Genomic DNA, 17922 nt, shown 5'->3' with positions numbered 1-17922 from the left:
GATGTGGGACTCGATCCCAGGACCCTGGGATCATGACCTGAGCCGAAGGCAGCCGCTTAACCAACTGAGCCACCCAGGCGTCCCTGTATGTAATCCATGAATGATTTTATAACATTATCCATTGGTCATGTGAAAATATCTGTTAGCTCATTAATGTACATATTCTATTTCACTCTTTCCCACATTTTAAAAAATTGTGCTAAAATATATATAACATAAAATTTGCTGTTACGGCCATTTTTAAGTGTACGGTTCAGTAGCATTAATTATATTCACACTGTTGTGCAACTATCACAGCTCTCTATTTCCAGGACATTTTCATCACACCAAATGGAAACTTTGTAACCATTAAGCAATAACTCCCCATACCCTTTCCCCAGTTGCTGGTAATCTTTAATCTGTTTTCTGTTTCCATGAATTTGCCTACTCTAAATATCTCATATAAATATGCTTGTCTTACTTCACTTAACATGATGTTTTCAAGGTTCATCCATGTTACAGCACATTTTCACATTTCACATTTATTACTTATTACTTTTTATGGCTGAATACATTGTAAGTTTATCCCATGTATGTTCACTTTGTTTATCTTTTCATCTATTGATGGACATGGGTTGTTTCCACCTTTTGGCTATTGTAAATAATGCTGCAGTGAACATTGGCATACAAATATTGTTTGTATCTTTTTTTCAATACCTCTAGGAGTAGAATTTCTGAGTCCTATAATAATTGTATGTTTAGCATTTTGAGGAACCACCAAATGATTTCCCAAAGCGGTTGCACCGTTTTACATTCCCACCAGCAATGTAGGAGGTTCCAATTTCTTCACATCTTCACCAATACTTGTTATATTTTGTTTTTGGTATGTTGTTGTTGTTGTTTATTGTAGCTATCCTAGTAGGTGTAAAGTGTTATATTGAAATTTTGATTTGTATTTCCCTAACAACTAATGATGTTGAGCATCTTTTCAAGTGCTTATTGGCCATTTCCTTATTTTCTTTGGATAAATATCTGAGATCTTTTGCCCATTTTTTAAATTGGGTCATTTCTCCTTTTGTTCTTGAGTTGTGGGAGTTCTTTATATTTTATCCTGTTCTGTAGGTTGACATTTCATTTTTGATAATGTCCACTGGTGTACAAAAATTTGAAATTCTAATGAAGCCAAATTTATCTGGTTTTTTTCTTCTATTGCTTCGACTTTTGGTGTCATATTTAGAATCCATTGCCAAATGCAAGGTCATGAAGATTTACCCCTATATTTTCTTCTAAGAGTTTCATGATTTTAACTCTAACATTTAGGTCATACATTTTTACAGCATCAAAAAAATAACACTCATTAATACTACCACTGATCTCATCAGTAAACTCCTTAAGTATTGATTGGGGTGTTGTCAGCCTCATAGTGGTAGATACACGTTTTCCAAAATTTTGATTTTCATTTGAAACCTCAAATTTTCTCATTGACAGCAAATGCTGTCAATTGTTTTTGTTGAATGACAGGTCTGCTTCATTAATTTTTAAGAATACCATGTCTGGGGGTACCTGGGTGGCTCAGTCGTTAAGCGTCTGCCTTCGGCTCACGTCATGATCCCAGGATTCAGGGATCAAGCCCTGCATTGGGCTCCCTGCTCCATGAGAAGCCTGCTTCTCCCTCTCCTACTCCCCCTGCTTGTGTTCCCTCTCTCGCTGTGTGCCTCTCTCTGTCAAATAATAAATAAAATCTAAAAAGAAAAATAAAGAATACCATGTCTACCAAATACCCAAGTCTGAATAGGTATAGTGTGTGTGTGTGTGTGTGTGTGTGTGTGTGTGTGTGTGTGTGTGTGTCAGTCGTCCTTTCAAATGAAAATGGTATCCCATGGGGAGAAAAGTGACTAGTTCATCTTGTAACTCAAACAATTACATAGATGTTCTTCCTAGAGATAACCATCATAGTTCATAACAGAAGTGCTTATGTACCTCTGATTTCATCACACAGAATATTAAGACATTTACTTAATAGTACTGATTTAATACAAATAAAAATTTTTACTGCTTCACCAAGAACTATCCCCCTTTTTTTTTTTAATTTTTAAAATTTTTTAATAAGTAATCTCTCCCCAACATGGGGTCAAACTCACAACCTCAACCTCAAGAGTTGCATGCCCCACCGAATGAGCCAGCCAGGCACCCCAAGGACTATTAAGTGAAATTGGCTCCCTGCCCTCCCCTTAAAGGCATGGCAGTGAGAGGGCAGAGTGTACGGCTACTAGTACAGTTTGGTGCCACTGCCTCGATCCATGCTAACTAAGGCACCAGCAGTTGTACCCATCATTTTTAGAAATATGAACAGTTAAAAAGATAAATAACATTTTATACTTTTATGAAAACAGTTTTGAAATCAGAAACAGGATCTTAGAGGAAACCCCAAAAGGTCCTTAGACCATACTATAAGAACTGCTACTAAAGGCTATGATAATAGTTTGTTAATAACAAAAACTGCAACTGAGTAAATTTTAAAGATTAATTGGCTTTATTATTCGATTCATGGATCAGGCAGCATCCCATCTAGCAAGTAGAGGGGAGGTCAAAAAGGCTATAGAAAAGGAAGGGTTTTTAAGAGTAGAGAGTAAAGGGGCGCCTGGGTGGCTCAGTGGGTTAAAGCCTCTGCCTTTGCCTGGGTCATGATCCCAGGGTCCTGGGATCGAGCCCCCTCATTGGGCGCTCTGCTCAGCAGGGAGCCTGCTTCCCTTCCTCTCTCTCTGCCTACTACTTGTGATCTCTGTCTGTCAAATAAGTAAATAAAATCTTAAAGAAAAAAGAGTAGAGAGTAGAAAAAAATTAACAAAGAATCCATTGTTTTAGGCAAGGTCACCCTCCTAAAGTGGTTTGAAAGGGATCTATTAGTAAATTTCTTAGTGCTGACCAGAAAATTCCCATCTTGACTAGTTAGAGGTTACATTTTTGGGGTCTTAAAACTACAGTCAGATTAGGTGTTACTAAGTCTTGGTGGTTTACTGACTTGGGGCCTTAATTAAGTGACACCATTTTGGACTTGCAGTTTTTTTTTTTGTTTTTTTTTTTAAGTTATGTGTTTGAATGAAAGTAAAAATTGACACTTTTCTAATCTTGCAGTTTTTGCCATTGAATTTCAGTGAAATTTTCTCTCTGCATGGGCCGTTTTATATATATCTGTATCTATATCTATATATATAGATATATATTTATTTATTTATTTATTTATTTTAATTTTGAAAAAGCCTTGGCTCTAGGCCAGAATTCTACATAATTTAAGTGTAGAAGTAAAAAAGAAAATATGGCTGTAGATAAATTGTTAGATGTCTTAGGGTCTCTTTAATCTAGGGAAACCATGAGTTTTCGAGTAGCACAAGCTGATGGCAGATGTCTATGGTGGGGCCAGGGAAGAAGAAACAGGTCCCTCCGGGGCTGATGTTTACAAATGCTGGGCTGTTCTTGGGCTTCAGAGTCCCCTGGAAACCCTTAGAAGTATATTTAAGCTTCATTACTACTGCTACCACGCCCTACCAACCTATCCCCCCGCCCCCCAAAAAAAGGTTCTATTTTAGTAAGTCCAGCAGTCTGGGTTCCTGGTTTGGTTTGGTTTGGTTTGGTCTGGTTTTAAAAGCTCTCTAGTGATTATGATGTACAAACCAGCTTTGGGAATCTCTACCCCGGGGTGTTTTTAAAAGCCAAATGGGCAGAACTGGAAATTTGAAGAAATTTTATCTACAACGTTTTTTCTGTTTATAGGCTCTTGTTATAAATAAAAGTGTTTTTAAAGTTATCAGGAAGGGTATTTAATATTTTGTCTTTTTTACTCTCCCAGAATTTGATCCTCCAGCTCCCTTTGTCACTCGTTTTTTGAATACAAGAGCAATGAAGGAAACCTTTAAGAGCTACATGGAATTGCTTGTTAGCATTGCTTTGGACCCTGACACAATGCAAGCCTTAGAGAAGAGCAATGGTACAGTCTGCTAAGTAGTGCCTTCTTGGTAGCGCTTCCTGGATCTTCTTTATTCTTGTCTATTAGCTGTGCACTTAATATATGGATTTTATAATAGATACCTGTACATTGTCAGCTTACAAATTGGTGATATGGATTCTATAAAGTAATTCTATAATTCATGAATTGTCAATACTTGAACAGCTTTATATAACTACTCTCCAGTCTTCACTACAGGTCTGTCTTACATGCAAGGTCCGGATGTCAATATATTCTGTTTTCTAAGAATTGGAAAGATGAACTGGATAATAGTGGCAGGATTAAAATTTTATATTGGTGTCTAGTAAAAGATACATCACAGAATAATTGTTTTCTAATCAATTAATAGTAAATCCATGTATTATGTTATATTCATTAATATTATTCCTTTATACTCTTCCTTTAGTAACTTTTTCTTACAGTAAAATAGAGATGAAATTAATATCTGAAATAAACTGGTGACCCGTGTATTTAACATTTATCCCTCAGCTACTATGGCATTCTCCAAGGACAACTGAAAAAAGGGAATGAAATGATTAATGAGCCAGTTTCCATTATCCTTCTATCAAAATGAATTGTGTGCATGTATGATCAAAAGATAGTAACAAAACCACTAACAATATACTTCAATAACAATATACTTCAACAACAATGCCTAATAATATTATTTCCACATACTTTGATATACATTGTTCTGTTTGATCCCAGAACAATTCACATAGCCATTTTGTAGATGACAACAGTGAGGCTCATAGAAGTTAAGTGACTTGCTTAAGAGCCCACAATTTCCAAGTAGCCGAGAAATTATTAAAATACAAGATCTAATTTCTGGTGCATCATTTTTTTGACCATATAATCAGAGGCAGTAATCTGTACGTCAATCATTTTAAAATCATGTAGAGCTAGAAGAGATGTTAGAGATGACCTAGTCTAAAACATTTACTTTGTAGACTAAGGTTCAAAGAGATTAAATATATTTCACAGAGTTATAGAACAAGTTAATGGTAGAATAATCACAATTAAAACCCAATACTTAATTCCCCATGTCGGCATTTTTGCCATTAAATGTTTTTTTCACTCAATCAAAACTCCTTGCATCATAGAATATACATATCTTAGTACTGTTGATTCTGGAGTAGTTGTATTTTAATCGATTTTTTTTTTCTATTGCTTATCATTGTTTTTTTTTTTTTTTCCTCCATTTGCTATAAGGGGGAAAGACATTAATTGTTCTATTTTTAAAATAAGCCATAAATGTTTAAAACTTTTTTTTGTGAAATGTAAATTCTTACAGTTTTTGAAAAGGTTTAGTCACTACTAGAAAGATGTAACTATCAAGGTGTGGTATAGTGATCTTAGAACTCATTCCTCACTAAGGACTTGTTCTTCAATTAAAAGTCTTCTTTTTGTGCTTGTGTTTGTATTCCAAATACAAAGAATCATTTTATTCAGCTACAAAATTAGTAACCAGATTCTGAGGGTTACATTTTCAGAATATTTTCAGAAAGTTTATTAAAGGTGATTAGTGTTATGAAGTATATTATTATGCTGATAAATTTAAGAAATAATCGAGTAACCTAAAATATTTAATACAGCACCAAAAGTAATAGTCTGATGAAATGCTTTTCTTAAAGGAGCTTAAAGTTTTTCTAAAGTTTCTTTAGAAAAAGAAAGTGAAAAGTTTTAGTTAGAAATCTTTATCATACTTTTATTCTCCCCTTTTCTGAAATAACTATTTGGCTCTTGTGTTTTTGAAACTGGATTTTGATCAATTTTCTTCCCGTACTTTTTCTTTGGCCCAAACTGAAATTAAATTAAGAATTTCATATTTGGGGTGTGCCTGCACGGCTCAGGTGGTTAAGTGTCTGCCTTCAGCTCAGGCCATGATCCCAGGGTCCTGGATTGAGCCCCTTATTGGGCTCCCTGTTCAGTGGAGAGCCTGCTTCTCTCTCTCCCTCTGCTGCTCCCCCTGCTTATGCACTCAAGCTCTCTCTCTCTGTATCAAACAAAACATAATATAAAATATAAATATTTTATAAATATATTAAAAGAATATCATATGTAGTATTTTATAAAATTTTATAATGTCAGACAAATCTGTATTTTATAATCTGATTATTATTTGGATGATAAATGAGGTCTAGAGAAATTAGGCAATGTGCTTACTGGTCACTTAGCTGTCATCGGTCAGTTCTAGTGGCAGAGACAGGGCTAAAACCCAGGGCTTCTGATCCTGTCATCCTGCTATGCTGCTTCTTGCTTTGCTTGGCTACTACAGACCTATTTTTTCAACTTAGCTTTTGTTCAGAAAGCTACATGTCCAATATTTTAAAAGTAATATTTATATACACCAGTGAATTTGATGTCATAACTTTGAGGAAAAGTTGAATTTTCAGCAAGTTTTTGTGTTGATAATTTATCCTGTTAAACTTTTATCCTGTTTTAGATGAGCTACTTTTGCCTCATATGAAAAAAATAGACAGCATGCTGAATGATAACCGAAAGAGACTTCTTTTGAATCTTCATTTGGATCAGTCATTCAAGGTATTTCCTTCAGATTATTTATTGACAAACTCCCTGACAATCAAAGCCTTAAGTGTAATAGGCAGGAAATTTATGAAAGTGCTTCTCAGCTTTGTTCAGTTTTTCACCCAATGAAAATTTGATTTTTATTCATTACGAGTCTGGTTTGCTTATCTTTTTATTTTATTAAGTCCTTTCTTAGTGTTAATCATTTGCTTTTCTCTGCTTAAATTCATTTTTTAGGCTTTATATTCATCTAGAATTCATTCTACATAATTTCCAAATGCTTTCAAAAGTACTTCCTTTAAATTACCAAATTTTAGTTATTTTTCTTTTAAACCTTTCAAAATTTTCATATTTCATCTATAATTATAATTGGCCTTTCCTTAGCAATAGTTATCAGAATTCCCTTACATGCCTGACTTAACGCAGTATCTGAGGAAAAACTGATCTTAACATAATGGCAGATATATATGGCAACTCTAAAGTGGTTTTGGTGTTATCAGAAATAGAGAACAACAAAACGCTAATCTAAACACAGAAAATTTATCACAGAAGCTACTTCATAGTCAAAAAATTCCTAGCTTTTCTTATTGAAAGTATAACATAAAACGTTTGGAATCATTTGATCATATCTACCTTGGGAGAAGTTTTTTTTATACATTTGTATAGCTTTTTATTTTTATCAAGAGACTATTTTTACAGCAGTTTTAGGTTCACGGCAAAACTGAACAGAAAGTACAGAGAGTTCCCATCTACCACACATGAACAGCTGCCCCCATTATCAACATGTCCCACCGAGTGGTACATTTGTCATAACTGATGAACCTACATTGACTCATCCTTCTAACCTCAAGCCCATAGTTTGCATGCCTCGCTCATGGTGCTGTACATTCTGTTGGTCTGGAGAAAAGTGTAATGACTATTGAAATGTCCTGCTTTAGTTTCACTGCCCTGAAAATCGTCTGTGCTCTATTCATCCCTCCCTCCGTCCCCACCTAACCTCTGGCAACCACCGATCTTTTTACTATCGCTGTAGTTTTATCTTTTCCAGGATGTCCTGTAGTTGAAAACCATATTATATGTAGCCTTTTCAGATTGGCTTCTTTCATATACTAATAAGAATTTAAGGTTCTGGATGTGAGGGCGATCTGGCTGCGACATCTGTCACCCCATTGATCGCCAGGGTTGATTTGGCTGATCTGGCTGGCTAGGCCGGTGTCGCCTTCCTCCCTCACCGCTCCATGTGTGTCCCTCCCAAAGCTGCTCACTCTGTCAAAGAGGACGATCTTCCCCGATAGAGAAGAGGACTGTTCTTCCATCAAGGCTGTACAAGTAGCTGCTCTCCCCTGCTAGAACCTGCAAACAAGCTCTCAAGAATTTGAGGTTCTGGGGCACCTGGCTGACTCAATCAGTAGAGCATGTGTTTCTTGATCTCAGGGTTGTGAGTTCAAGCCCCACGTTGGGCATAGAGCTTACTTCTAACAATAAAAAATAAAGATCTAAAAAAATCACTTGTTTAAAAAAAAAAGAAGAATTTTTTCTACCATGTCTTTTATGGCTTGACAGCTCATTTCTTTTTATCAGTGAATAATCTTCCATGGCCTGACTATACCACAGTTAATTCATGTACTGAAGGACTTCCTGGTTGCTTCCTAACTTGGCAGTTATCAGTAAGCTACCACGTAAACATTTGTGTGCAGGTTTTTATGTGGATATAAGTTTTCAACTCATTTGGGTAATTTGTATACCTTTTTCACATCCCTGTTTTATCTGAACTCCACATAAAAGTAAAAATTGACTTCATTTTAGCTAGGTGGAAATTAAAGCTCTGAGATTGAGTTCAAAATTAAATGACACCAGAGGTGCCCTGGCTGGCTCTGTCAATAGACCATGTGACTCTTGGTCTTGGGTTATGAGTTTGAGCCCCACATTGGGCACAGAGATTACTTAAAAAAAAAAAAAAAAAAAAAAAAGTTTGATGGCACCAGACTACTAATAGTCCTGAATAGATTCTTCACTGACATGCACTTGCAGAGAAAAAAAAGTCAAAAGGTAGTATGAAACCCAATTCTAAGAATCTGGTCTACTGACTCCTAGTCCAGTATTTTCTGCAGAAAAGAGAATGCTATTGTATGTGTGTTTTCTAAAAATTTACTGAATCTTAAAAATGGCCAGTTTTGGCTACCCATTTTATTTTTAAAGATTTTTTTTTTTTTTTTTTAAGTAATCTCTACACCCAACATGGAGCTCAAATTTACAACCCCAAGACCAAAAGTCACATGTTCCACTGACAAAGCTAGCCAGGCACACATTGGCTAACCATTTAGAAATGTTAAACTGATTCTCTAATAACTTGTATTAAAATTAAGCCCCATTTGGAATTTAATAGATTCAGTAGATATTTAAATCTTATGCAATAGTTTATGATGAAAAGCTGAAAAATTAGTTTTCATATTCTTCTTTTCAAAGAAAAAAATTTCTAATTTTGAAATTACAGTTATTAATTTTGATTTTCATTTATAGCAATTTGTATTTCAAAGCCAAGATACATGCACAGTATTTAAAATAATAAAATATTACAATAGTAGATTATAAAAGATTAAAAGATTTTCTGTTCTTTAGAAATAATACCATTACACATGAACTCAGTAATTTAAGGAATCCTAAAGCCTTTTGAGGTTAATCGTGTTCTGTTTTCCTCCGAAATCCATGTGCTTCCAGTTATCTTTAGTGTCTTGTCACAAACGGTGCTTGAGAACTCATAGTCCGGAAGAGAGTTGGTCCTAAAGGTTGTAACTGATTATAAAACAGTGTATCTTATCAAATGGGGACTTCATTCTGAATAATAAATATACTGTGAGCACTTGAGCCCTTTTAGTGTCAAAGTACTAAATGACAGTAGTAACGCAGTTTAATCTTTTAAAATAACATTGGTTTTTTTGTTTTTTTTTTTTAGGTAAACTCTGTCCCCAGCTGAGCCAGCCAGGTGCCCTTAAAACAATACTTAAACTAGTTAAATTTAGCTACAAATATCATTCAGTTATTATTTGTAGTTTTTCATGTCCAGATGATTTGCCAAATGGATAAGGACAAAATATGCCAGTGACTTTTTAAAGAGTGGCCTAGAATTGGTTTGGTTTTGTGGCCACTAAGTCATCAGTGAGTAACTACCATGTCATTGTGGCCAGAAAATGCGTCAAAGTCTGTTTTAGATTCTTTTTATACAACTGAGGTCAAAAAAATCAGAGAGGTAGTGAAGCCAGAGAAGTATTGTAATGCAGCTTGTTTTCACTGTTCTCATCAGGGAGAGATCCCGTTCATCTGGGATTAGATGCATTCTTTATAGCAGGGTGTGGCCAAGAGGCAGGGTGTTGACAGTGGTTGAATTGGTAGAGCTTTGAAGAAACTTGTGTCCCTCTTTCTCCTACGTTGAAGCCACAGAGAGCATTTCTAAAACTCCCTGGCTTGTTAAGGAGTCCCTACAGGGCCATGCGCTATTGGCATAGAGCAGGTCATAAGGTAAGGTTCATCCAGATTCAAGGGACGAAGAAATAGATTCCACATTTTGATGGGAGAGCTACAAAGAATTTATGGCTCTGTTTAATACCCATGTGTATTTCTATATTGTGTATATTTACCATACCCCATCTATATACATGTGTGTACTATATATGAATGTATGTATATGTTTCTGTATTTTTTAAATAAGTTGAATAGCAGGAAGTTAGTTAGTTTTCTTCTGATGTCAGTTATTTTTCTTTATTTTAAAGAATGCTTTGGAAAGCTTTCCCGAACTAACGATAATTACTCGAGACTCTAAAGCAAAGAGTGGGGGTTCTACTATCTCTAAAATCAAAATGAATGGCAAAACTTACAATAAGAAAACTCTAAGGACTTCTAAATCAACCACCAAATCTGCACAAGTAAGTGTATATGGATTGTTACAATTATACCTTTTCCAGTTAATATAATTCCTCTTTAGGGGCGCCTGGGTGGCTCAGTGGGTTAAAGCCTCTGCCTTCAGCTCAGGTCATGATCCCAGGGTCCTGGGATAGAGTCCCGCATCGGGCTCTCTGCTCAGCAGAGAACCTGCTTCCCTCTCTCTCTCTCTGCCTGCCTCTCTGCCTACTTGTGATCTGTTCTCTCTGTCAAATAAATAAATAAAATCTTAAAAAATATATATATATATATAAAATTCCTCTTTAAAATATTGAAACAGGGGCGCCTGGGTGGCACAGTGGGTTAAAGCCTCTGCCTTCTGCTCAGGTCATGATCTCAGGGTCCTGAGATCAAGCCCCACAATGGGCTCTGTGCTCAGCAGGGAGCCTGCTTCCCCCCACCACCACCCCGCCTGCCTCTCTGCCTACTTGTGATCTTTGTCTGTCAAATAAATAAAATCTTTTAAAAATATAAAATAATAAAATACTGAAACAAAGGGCGCCTGGGTGGCTCAGTCGTTAAGCGGGCTCAGGTCATCATCCTAGGGTCCTGGGATTGAGCTCCGCATCAGGCTTCCCTGCTCAGCAGGAAGCCTGCTTCTCCCTCTCCCATTCCCACTGCTTGTGTTCCCTCTCTTGCTGTATCTCTCTCTGTCAAATAAATAAATAGAATCTTTTTAAAAATAATAATATAAAATATCGAAACAAGCAAATACTTTATTTTTTAAAAATAATATAAAATATTGCAACAAGCAAATACTTTTTTTAAGAAGTTACCTTTTTTTTTTTTTTTTAAGACTTTATTTATTTATTTATTTAACAGAGATCACAAGTAGGCAGAGAGGCAGGCAGAGAGAGGGGAGGGGAAGAAGCAGGCTCCCTGCTGAGCAGAGAGCCCAATGCGGAGCTCTATCCCAGGACCCCGGGATCATGACCTGAGCCAAAGGCAGAGGCTTTAACCCACTGAGCCACCCGGGCGCCTCTTTACTATATTATTATTAACTGTGAAATCTTTTCAGGTAGGAAAGAGCAGCTTTAGCTCAAGGAACAGAGACTTGGTCTTATTTTGTTTTTCTCCATTATCCAGCATAGTATCTGTATGTAGTTAGTGCTTGCAGATTTTTTTTTAAAGATTTTATGTATTTTATTTGAGAGAGATTGAGAGAATGAGTGGGAGGAGGACCAGAGGGAAAAGCAGACTCCCTGCAAAGCAGGGAGCCAGATGCAGGACTCCATCCCAGGTCCCTGGGGTCATGACCTGAGCCACCCAGGCCCCAGTGCTTGCAGATTTTAAAAATAGATGAATAGGCAAGGAATTACCCAAAGACTGTACTTACACTTTCTGTATTTTTTTTGTCATTAGATACAAACGCATACAGATAAGTGAATGTGCACATATTTCATAAGATTCAGTATTCCATATCTGTAAAATTATTGAAATTGGAATTTACTCATTCTCAAACATTGTCTAAATTATTGCCTTTTTAGAAATCAGTTTAGCAGCATATCTATTTCACAACAAAAATATCCTCTGTAGAAACACATTTACAAATGCATAAAAACGTATGCTTTTGCTCGTTGCACAATTGTAAGAGCAGTCCAGTTAAGCTTCACCGGTGGGAAACTGGATAAATAAAGGGCCATCCGGATGATGTAATACTATGTACTTTTTAAAAAGAGCCTCGTTCATTCTTTCAGTAAAATATTTTGAGTGCCTGTTGTGTGCCAAATATGGTTCTAAGTACTAGGAATAGAACTGTGAATAGTGGCCGAAATTCACTGCCCTCATATAATTGATAGCGGTAGGGGTTATATGTGATAAGTAGAAAGATATACAAGTTTTAGTTAGGTTAAAAACAAGTTATTAGGGGCGCCTGGGTGGCTCAGTGGGTTAAAGCTTCTGCCTTCAGCTCAGGTCATGATCCCAGGGTCCTGGGATCGAGCCCCGCATCGGGCTCTCTGCTCGGCAGACAGCCTGCCTCCCCCTCTTTCTCTGCCTGCCTCTCTGCCTACTTCGATCTCTGTCTGTCAAATAAATAAATAAAATCTTAAAAAAAAAAAAAACAAGTTATTAAAAATAAAGTTGCAGAACAATATGTGTAGTAGGATTTCCTTCCCATTAGAGAATTGGTGCCATTAATACATGTTATACATGCGGGGAAAATGGAAGGATATATATCATGCTTTAAAATATTATCTTGGAAGCAAGAGATTATAGGATTCTTTTATTTTATAAGTCCTCTTGTATGTCTACTGTTTAAATTTTTCTGTTTAAATTTTTTGAAATATTGTATTTATATTCAGAAAAAAGGAGTGAAGATTCTAAAATACAATTTAAATTCTAATTTTGAATAAGCCTCTTATCCATATTTAAGCCTATATCTAGCAGAATCAGTCATTTCATTTTTAAAATTTCCATTCAGGCTTCTGGTCTAATATTTTTGTAAAAGTATTCAGAGCTCAAATATTCCATGAAATAAATATGCCTATAAACTCTTTTGTTTTTATAGGAATTTGCTGTTGATCCAGAGAAAATACAGCTGTATTCTTTGTATCATTCACTCCATCATTATAAATATCATGTTTATCTGATATGTAAAGATGAGGTAATTTTTTTTTCATTTATTTAAAAAAGAGATATTTTTCCGAACTTTAAGGAGACTATAGCTGTAGTACTTTTTAGTGTCTTAAAGAGAACTGTTAAACACATGTGTCTGTATTGTCTTATAAAAAATGTTCTCCTGAGTGTCTCTGTTATGTGTTGTGCTCATACTAATCTGAGGCTCTTACAGAAGCTGTAAATGGTAATGTTTTTAAGCTGTTTTGCTTGCTTTACTTTGCCATAATAAATGGGACTTGATTTCATTTTCTTCACTCATAATACATAATGATCCTGCTTTAATTCATTTCAGTCACTGCTTTGATATCCTAGCGTCTTCCTTATCACTGGAATGGCCTTGTCCCACCTCATTGCTGAGAGAAAGGGGTTTTTGTGTGTTGGCAGGAAGAAATGATAGTTAAAATTTAATTGTAAGTTTTAGGTATCATAATTTAAGTTGCTCAGGATTTATATATGACAACAATACCATTTTGTGGCTGGAAAATAATGATCGATTTCCTCAAAGCTTAAACAGCTGTAGGTTGTACTTTTTTGATCAGCACTACCAGTTGTTTAACTGAGAGTTAAGTTGGATTGAGGCTACACTTGAAGCATTTGATGATAATCAGTGGAAAGATGTTCATAAATCTAACCTCTAGCAAAGGAGAAAATAAAGATGGTTGTGCAAAATATGATGACTATTTTTACAATGCCTTGAAATGCAGGACCCCAAAATCTGTCACTTAGCTTTTAACACAACTGGAAGGAATTCAGAAAGTTTGAACCATTTTTTTTTTCTAGCCTTCCTCTTTGCCCTTATGGAGCTAGAAATGACAGGATTAGACTTCACCCAAATTTATTCAAAATAATCATTCTCCATGGATGAAATTTTTTTTAATCAGTATTTGTAGGTATAGTCATAAAATCCTTTTCATTCAAGATACAGAAACCATAAACCCTTATGAAGAGCTAATAAAGTGAAAAGTATAAGCTAATGTGGTAATTCTCTTTATTTTAGATTTCTTCTGTGCAGAAAAGAAATGAAGACTTAGGACAGGAAGAAATTGTTCAACTTTGTATGAAAAATGTAAAATGGGTGGAAGACCTATTTGAAAAATTTGGAGAACTTCTAAATCATGTACAGCAGAAATGTTCCTAACATTTCCACAAAGGTTCCGTCTGTGTTATAGCACTAATGAACTGGCAGAGGCGGGGGGGGGGGGGGGGCAGGGGGGGGTAGGGTGCCCAATAAGTGAATGTCAGGCACACCTGCTTTGCTCATAGAACTTACTGATGACCTCTGCTCAAGGACAGTGGTGCTGCCCAGGAAGTCAGTCCTTTGGAAATGGACCTAAAATCCCACCACATTTTTATCCTAATGAATGATTTTTCTATTTTGTAAACCATTGGGTAACTGAGTTTTATTTTCAGAAATGTTTTTTGACAAATGATGAAGCATGCACTAAATATAATTTTTCTTTATTGCTAGAGAGAAAACACTTAAGTAACTTGATTATTTTTTTCCTGACTCTGACTAAACACCAGAACGAAAGAGAGGTGGCACCAAATGCCTATGTTTATATTCGTGTCTGGCCACAAAACAGAAAGTATTGTACATTATGTAAACAGATCTGGTGTGATGTGACATTTTGTATGAGAATATCCTCAATTTAAAATATGAAATTCAGAAACTGCATTCTGCTTTACGAACTCCTTTTACTCTTAACATGTTCAGGAAACTGGATGTGGAATTGGTGCAATTCTAGGACTGCTTTTTGTGTCAAATTATATTGTAATGAAAAAAACAATGACATACTATTTTCCCTATCTCAAAGAAAAGTATTTTCCTTTATACTGTTTTTTCCTTTGGAAAAATTTTCAATTGTACATTTTATTTCACTAATAGTTGTATTTTTCACAAGGAAAATGTGGTTATAATTATGTTTGATGTATCTGTACTACACTTTTCATTATTTTCAGTAAATCTTATTTAGTTATATATTGAATTTCTATTGTGAATTCTATCTTAAGGTAACCATTTTTGTTTATACAGATTTGCTTCAGTGTTATCCAGAATATGCATTCAATACTAGAATTAGTGTAGCTTTATAAGTGGAGTTGTGTTAGACACTGCAGTCATTTTCTAATTCATGGAAATCAGTTCCTTACTAAACTAGTACTTGAATAACCGATTTGTCAAAATCAAAATTAACCACCATTATACATTTGGAAGAATAAAATTTATAATTAGGCTACATGCAGTGTTAAACACAGCTTACCTGACACTTAGAACTGGAAGTGGTAGAACTCTCCTTTTGGTGCCTTTCCAACCTTTATACATGCTGTTGTAGCTTCCTTTAGTTTGATAGCTAGTGTTTCCAGTAGTTTAGCTGAGACAGTGAATGTATTAGGTTCAACATGACCTTTTGTTTTATTTGTGTTTGCCAACAGGATGCCTTATTTGTTTGAGAAAAAAAGATTTACTAGTGTCCTTCTTAAACGATCTCCTTTTTTAGGATTCTAAAGAAGTTGTTAATCATCATACTTTTTATTTTACCACCATTTAGTGCCTTAAGTCCTATCAAGAAAGCAGTGTTCCTGCTCATTGCCCAAATAAGACATGCTTATGTGGACATTGCTATTGTCTTGATTTTGAGTTAACAGGCCAACTTCTTATACTTAAAACCTTGGTAAACTGGCAAAAAATTAAAGATAATATGTGACTTGATTTGAGAATAAGACATTGTAGCATTGGGTAGGAAATGAGTATTTGAGTTAAGCTTACATATTTATTTCTAATGGTTATCTTCTTAAAAGCAATAATCCTTAATCCAACAATCTTCATACCTGCCATTAGACAAGGTAATAATAGAAGTTTCTTTCAATGGTTAAATATTCCGTTTCTGAAAGTTTAAACAGTTTATTTTGAAAACAAAAGTAACCTAGATCCATTTTGCCTAACTCAAGTGAGATGTATCAGCAGTGAGAGCATCATAAAATTGATTTCGCCAAGTGGAGAAGAGTAGGAAGCAGCCATATTTCTTTCTGATACTGACTCTGGACAGAATTGGTTTCTTTCATTTCCAAGGTGCAGAGTAGATAACTATATCTCCTAATGTAGTGTTATACGTACATGTCTTTACTCCCCCAGCTTACTTTCCTGAATCACTGATGGTTAAACATTTTTAAAAGCCGTCATGCATTTAGGTAACACTTGAAATACATGTTTGAAATCACTAGCCATGTCTCCTTCGTTAGGCCCGTGGAAAACAGGAACATTTCCTTAAAGTTGATCTTATCTTTCCTGTAGAAAATAATCCATTTCCTTTTCAACTGCAGTTGCCCTCAAAATGTTGGCAGTATATTCATTTTAGTAAAACAAGTATTTTCATAAAATCAGAGGCCAAGTCTTTGATAACTGCCTGCAAGAGACCTAGTTGTTTTGTACCATCTTCTCTCATTTGATCATATATTATAGACAACGACATCGAACTTGGACCTTAGCAAAAAGTGGAACTCTTATTATAATGTCCATTCATGAGTCCTTTCTTTGTATGAAGTTGAATAAATACCTAGCTGATTAGTATTCACATTCCTTGCCAGGGAGTTTGAAATTTATTATCTAGAAATAATTTTAGGTTGTAGATAGAGTTAAAGAGGTAAAGCACATATTGCCACCATCCAGGAAAACATTTTTATGTAAGATTGGACTTTCCTCCCTACAAATACCTGGAAATAATTTAATATAAAAAATCACTTTGTGTTGGTGTTTATTTCTAGTTCAGATCAACAGTTATAGAAGGGACTTCCTTGTTCCCATTTTCATGATAACCCAGTTTCCACTTATTTGATCCTCTAATGAAGTCACAAATTTATCGTGACTTATGAATTATCATGGTAAGTCAACAATAGAAACCGTCCATTTTTCTATTATACTACCAAATAGAAAACATTGGTGAGATGGAAAAATCCTAATTTAAAACAGCTTAGAAAATGTTCAGATTACCTTTAAGTTTCTAAATTTCTTTAAATTTCTAAAACTGAAAAATGAAAATTACAGGTGACTCATACCTTATTACTCTTTTCAGAGCTTTCCTCACTTTTTAAAAAAAATCTCACTTTCCTTTTAATATATATATTTATTTTTGTTGAAACAGCTGTTTTCCAATGTGTGATTTTGGAGATAAACCCATATAAAACCAATATAGCAGCAAGGTTATTGAATCAGCTTTGGGTCCCAAAAGTTGCTTCGGATGTGCAAATTGTGAATTTTTACTGTATTTGTAGAATACAGCTTTTGTTTTAAACTGTAGTTCGATCTGCTTCTCAAAAATGCTTTTCAAATAGAGCAAACTGTCCCAGGAGAACTGCTTCTACCTGTGTCGACTGCATTCGACGCTTAACTGCACAAATGAGCGACGTACACTATTGGTCGTGCGTTAACGTACATGTACAGCCTCGGCATCTATGTTCACAAATGCATGTTTTCGAAAATCACCTTTATTTATAAGTGACAATAATTGAAGTTAAGGATACAAAGAAACCTGCATTTGTAGCCCAGAGTTTTAAGTGGTCCATAATACAATGTATGGAAATGTGAAAGACAATTTTGTATATTTGTTTGTTACTAACTCAGATCATTAAAATGAAAACAATTTTTTAAACAACAAAATCTGAATGTTTTGAGGGTTTTTTTTTTTTAAGAACTGAAAACTGAGGTATTCTATTATCCAAAAGCATCATCACGTTATAAATTCTTCACACAACAGAGCGTGTTATAAAGTCCTAAACAAAGTTATTAGGAACAAGTCTATATAAGCTATTGAGTAGATAAAAACCAGTGTATCCTGATTCCTTAATTTTCAGAATAATAAGAT

At 35.1% G+C, this 17922-nt stretch overlaps 1 protein-coding gene across 4 annotated transcripts in view; it reads left to right on the top strand.

The window, feature by feature from the left end:
* LOC111149759 (glutamine and serine rich 1) overlaps positions 1 to 17708 on the top strand; it is a 77399-nt gene extending 59691 nt beyond the window's left edge. For 2 of the 4 annotated variants that reach the window (XM_022507011.1, XM_022507010.1), the window contains 5 exons: positions 3827 to 3964; positions 6429 to 6526; positions 10279 to 10431; positions 12957 to 13052; positions 14064 to 17708. In XM_022507011.1, the coding sequence (XP_022362719.1) occupies positions 3827 to 3964; positions 6429 to 6526; positions 10279 to 10431; positions 12957 to 13052; positions 14064 to 14204 (626 nt within the window). In that variant the 3' untranslated portion in view covers positions 14205 to 17708. Of the gene's footprint in view, positions 1 to 3826; positions 3965 to 6428; positions 6527 to 7768; positions 7923 to 10278; positions 10432 to 12956; positions 13053 to 14063 lie in introns of those variants that run through there. The other 2 variants (XM_022507012.1, XM_022507013.1) reach the window with 2 other exon arrangements.
* Positions 17709 to 17922: the final 214 nt, after the last annotated feature.

The sequence above is a fragment of the Enhydra lutris genome, unplaced genomic scaffold (assembly GCF_002288905.1).
Source record: "Enhydra lutris kenyoni isolate GAN:26980312 unplaced genomic scaffold, ASM228890v2 scaffoldscaffold22, whole genome shotgun sequence".
In the NCBI taxonomy this organism is placed as follows: domain Eukaryota; kingdom Metazoa; phylum Chordata; class Mammalia; order Carnivora; family Mustelidae; genus Enhydra; species Enhydra lutris.
The sequence above is the reverse complement of the archived record's forward strand: the minus strand, read 5'-3'. Positions and strand labels throughout refer to the sequence as shown.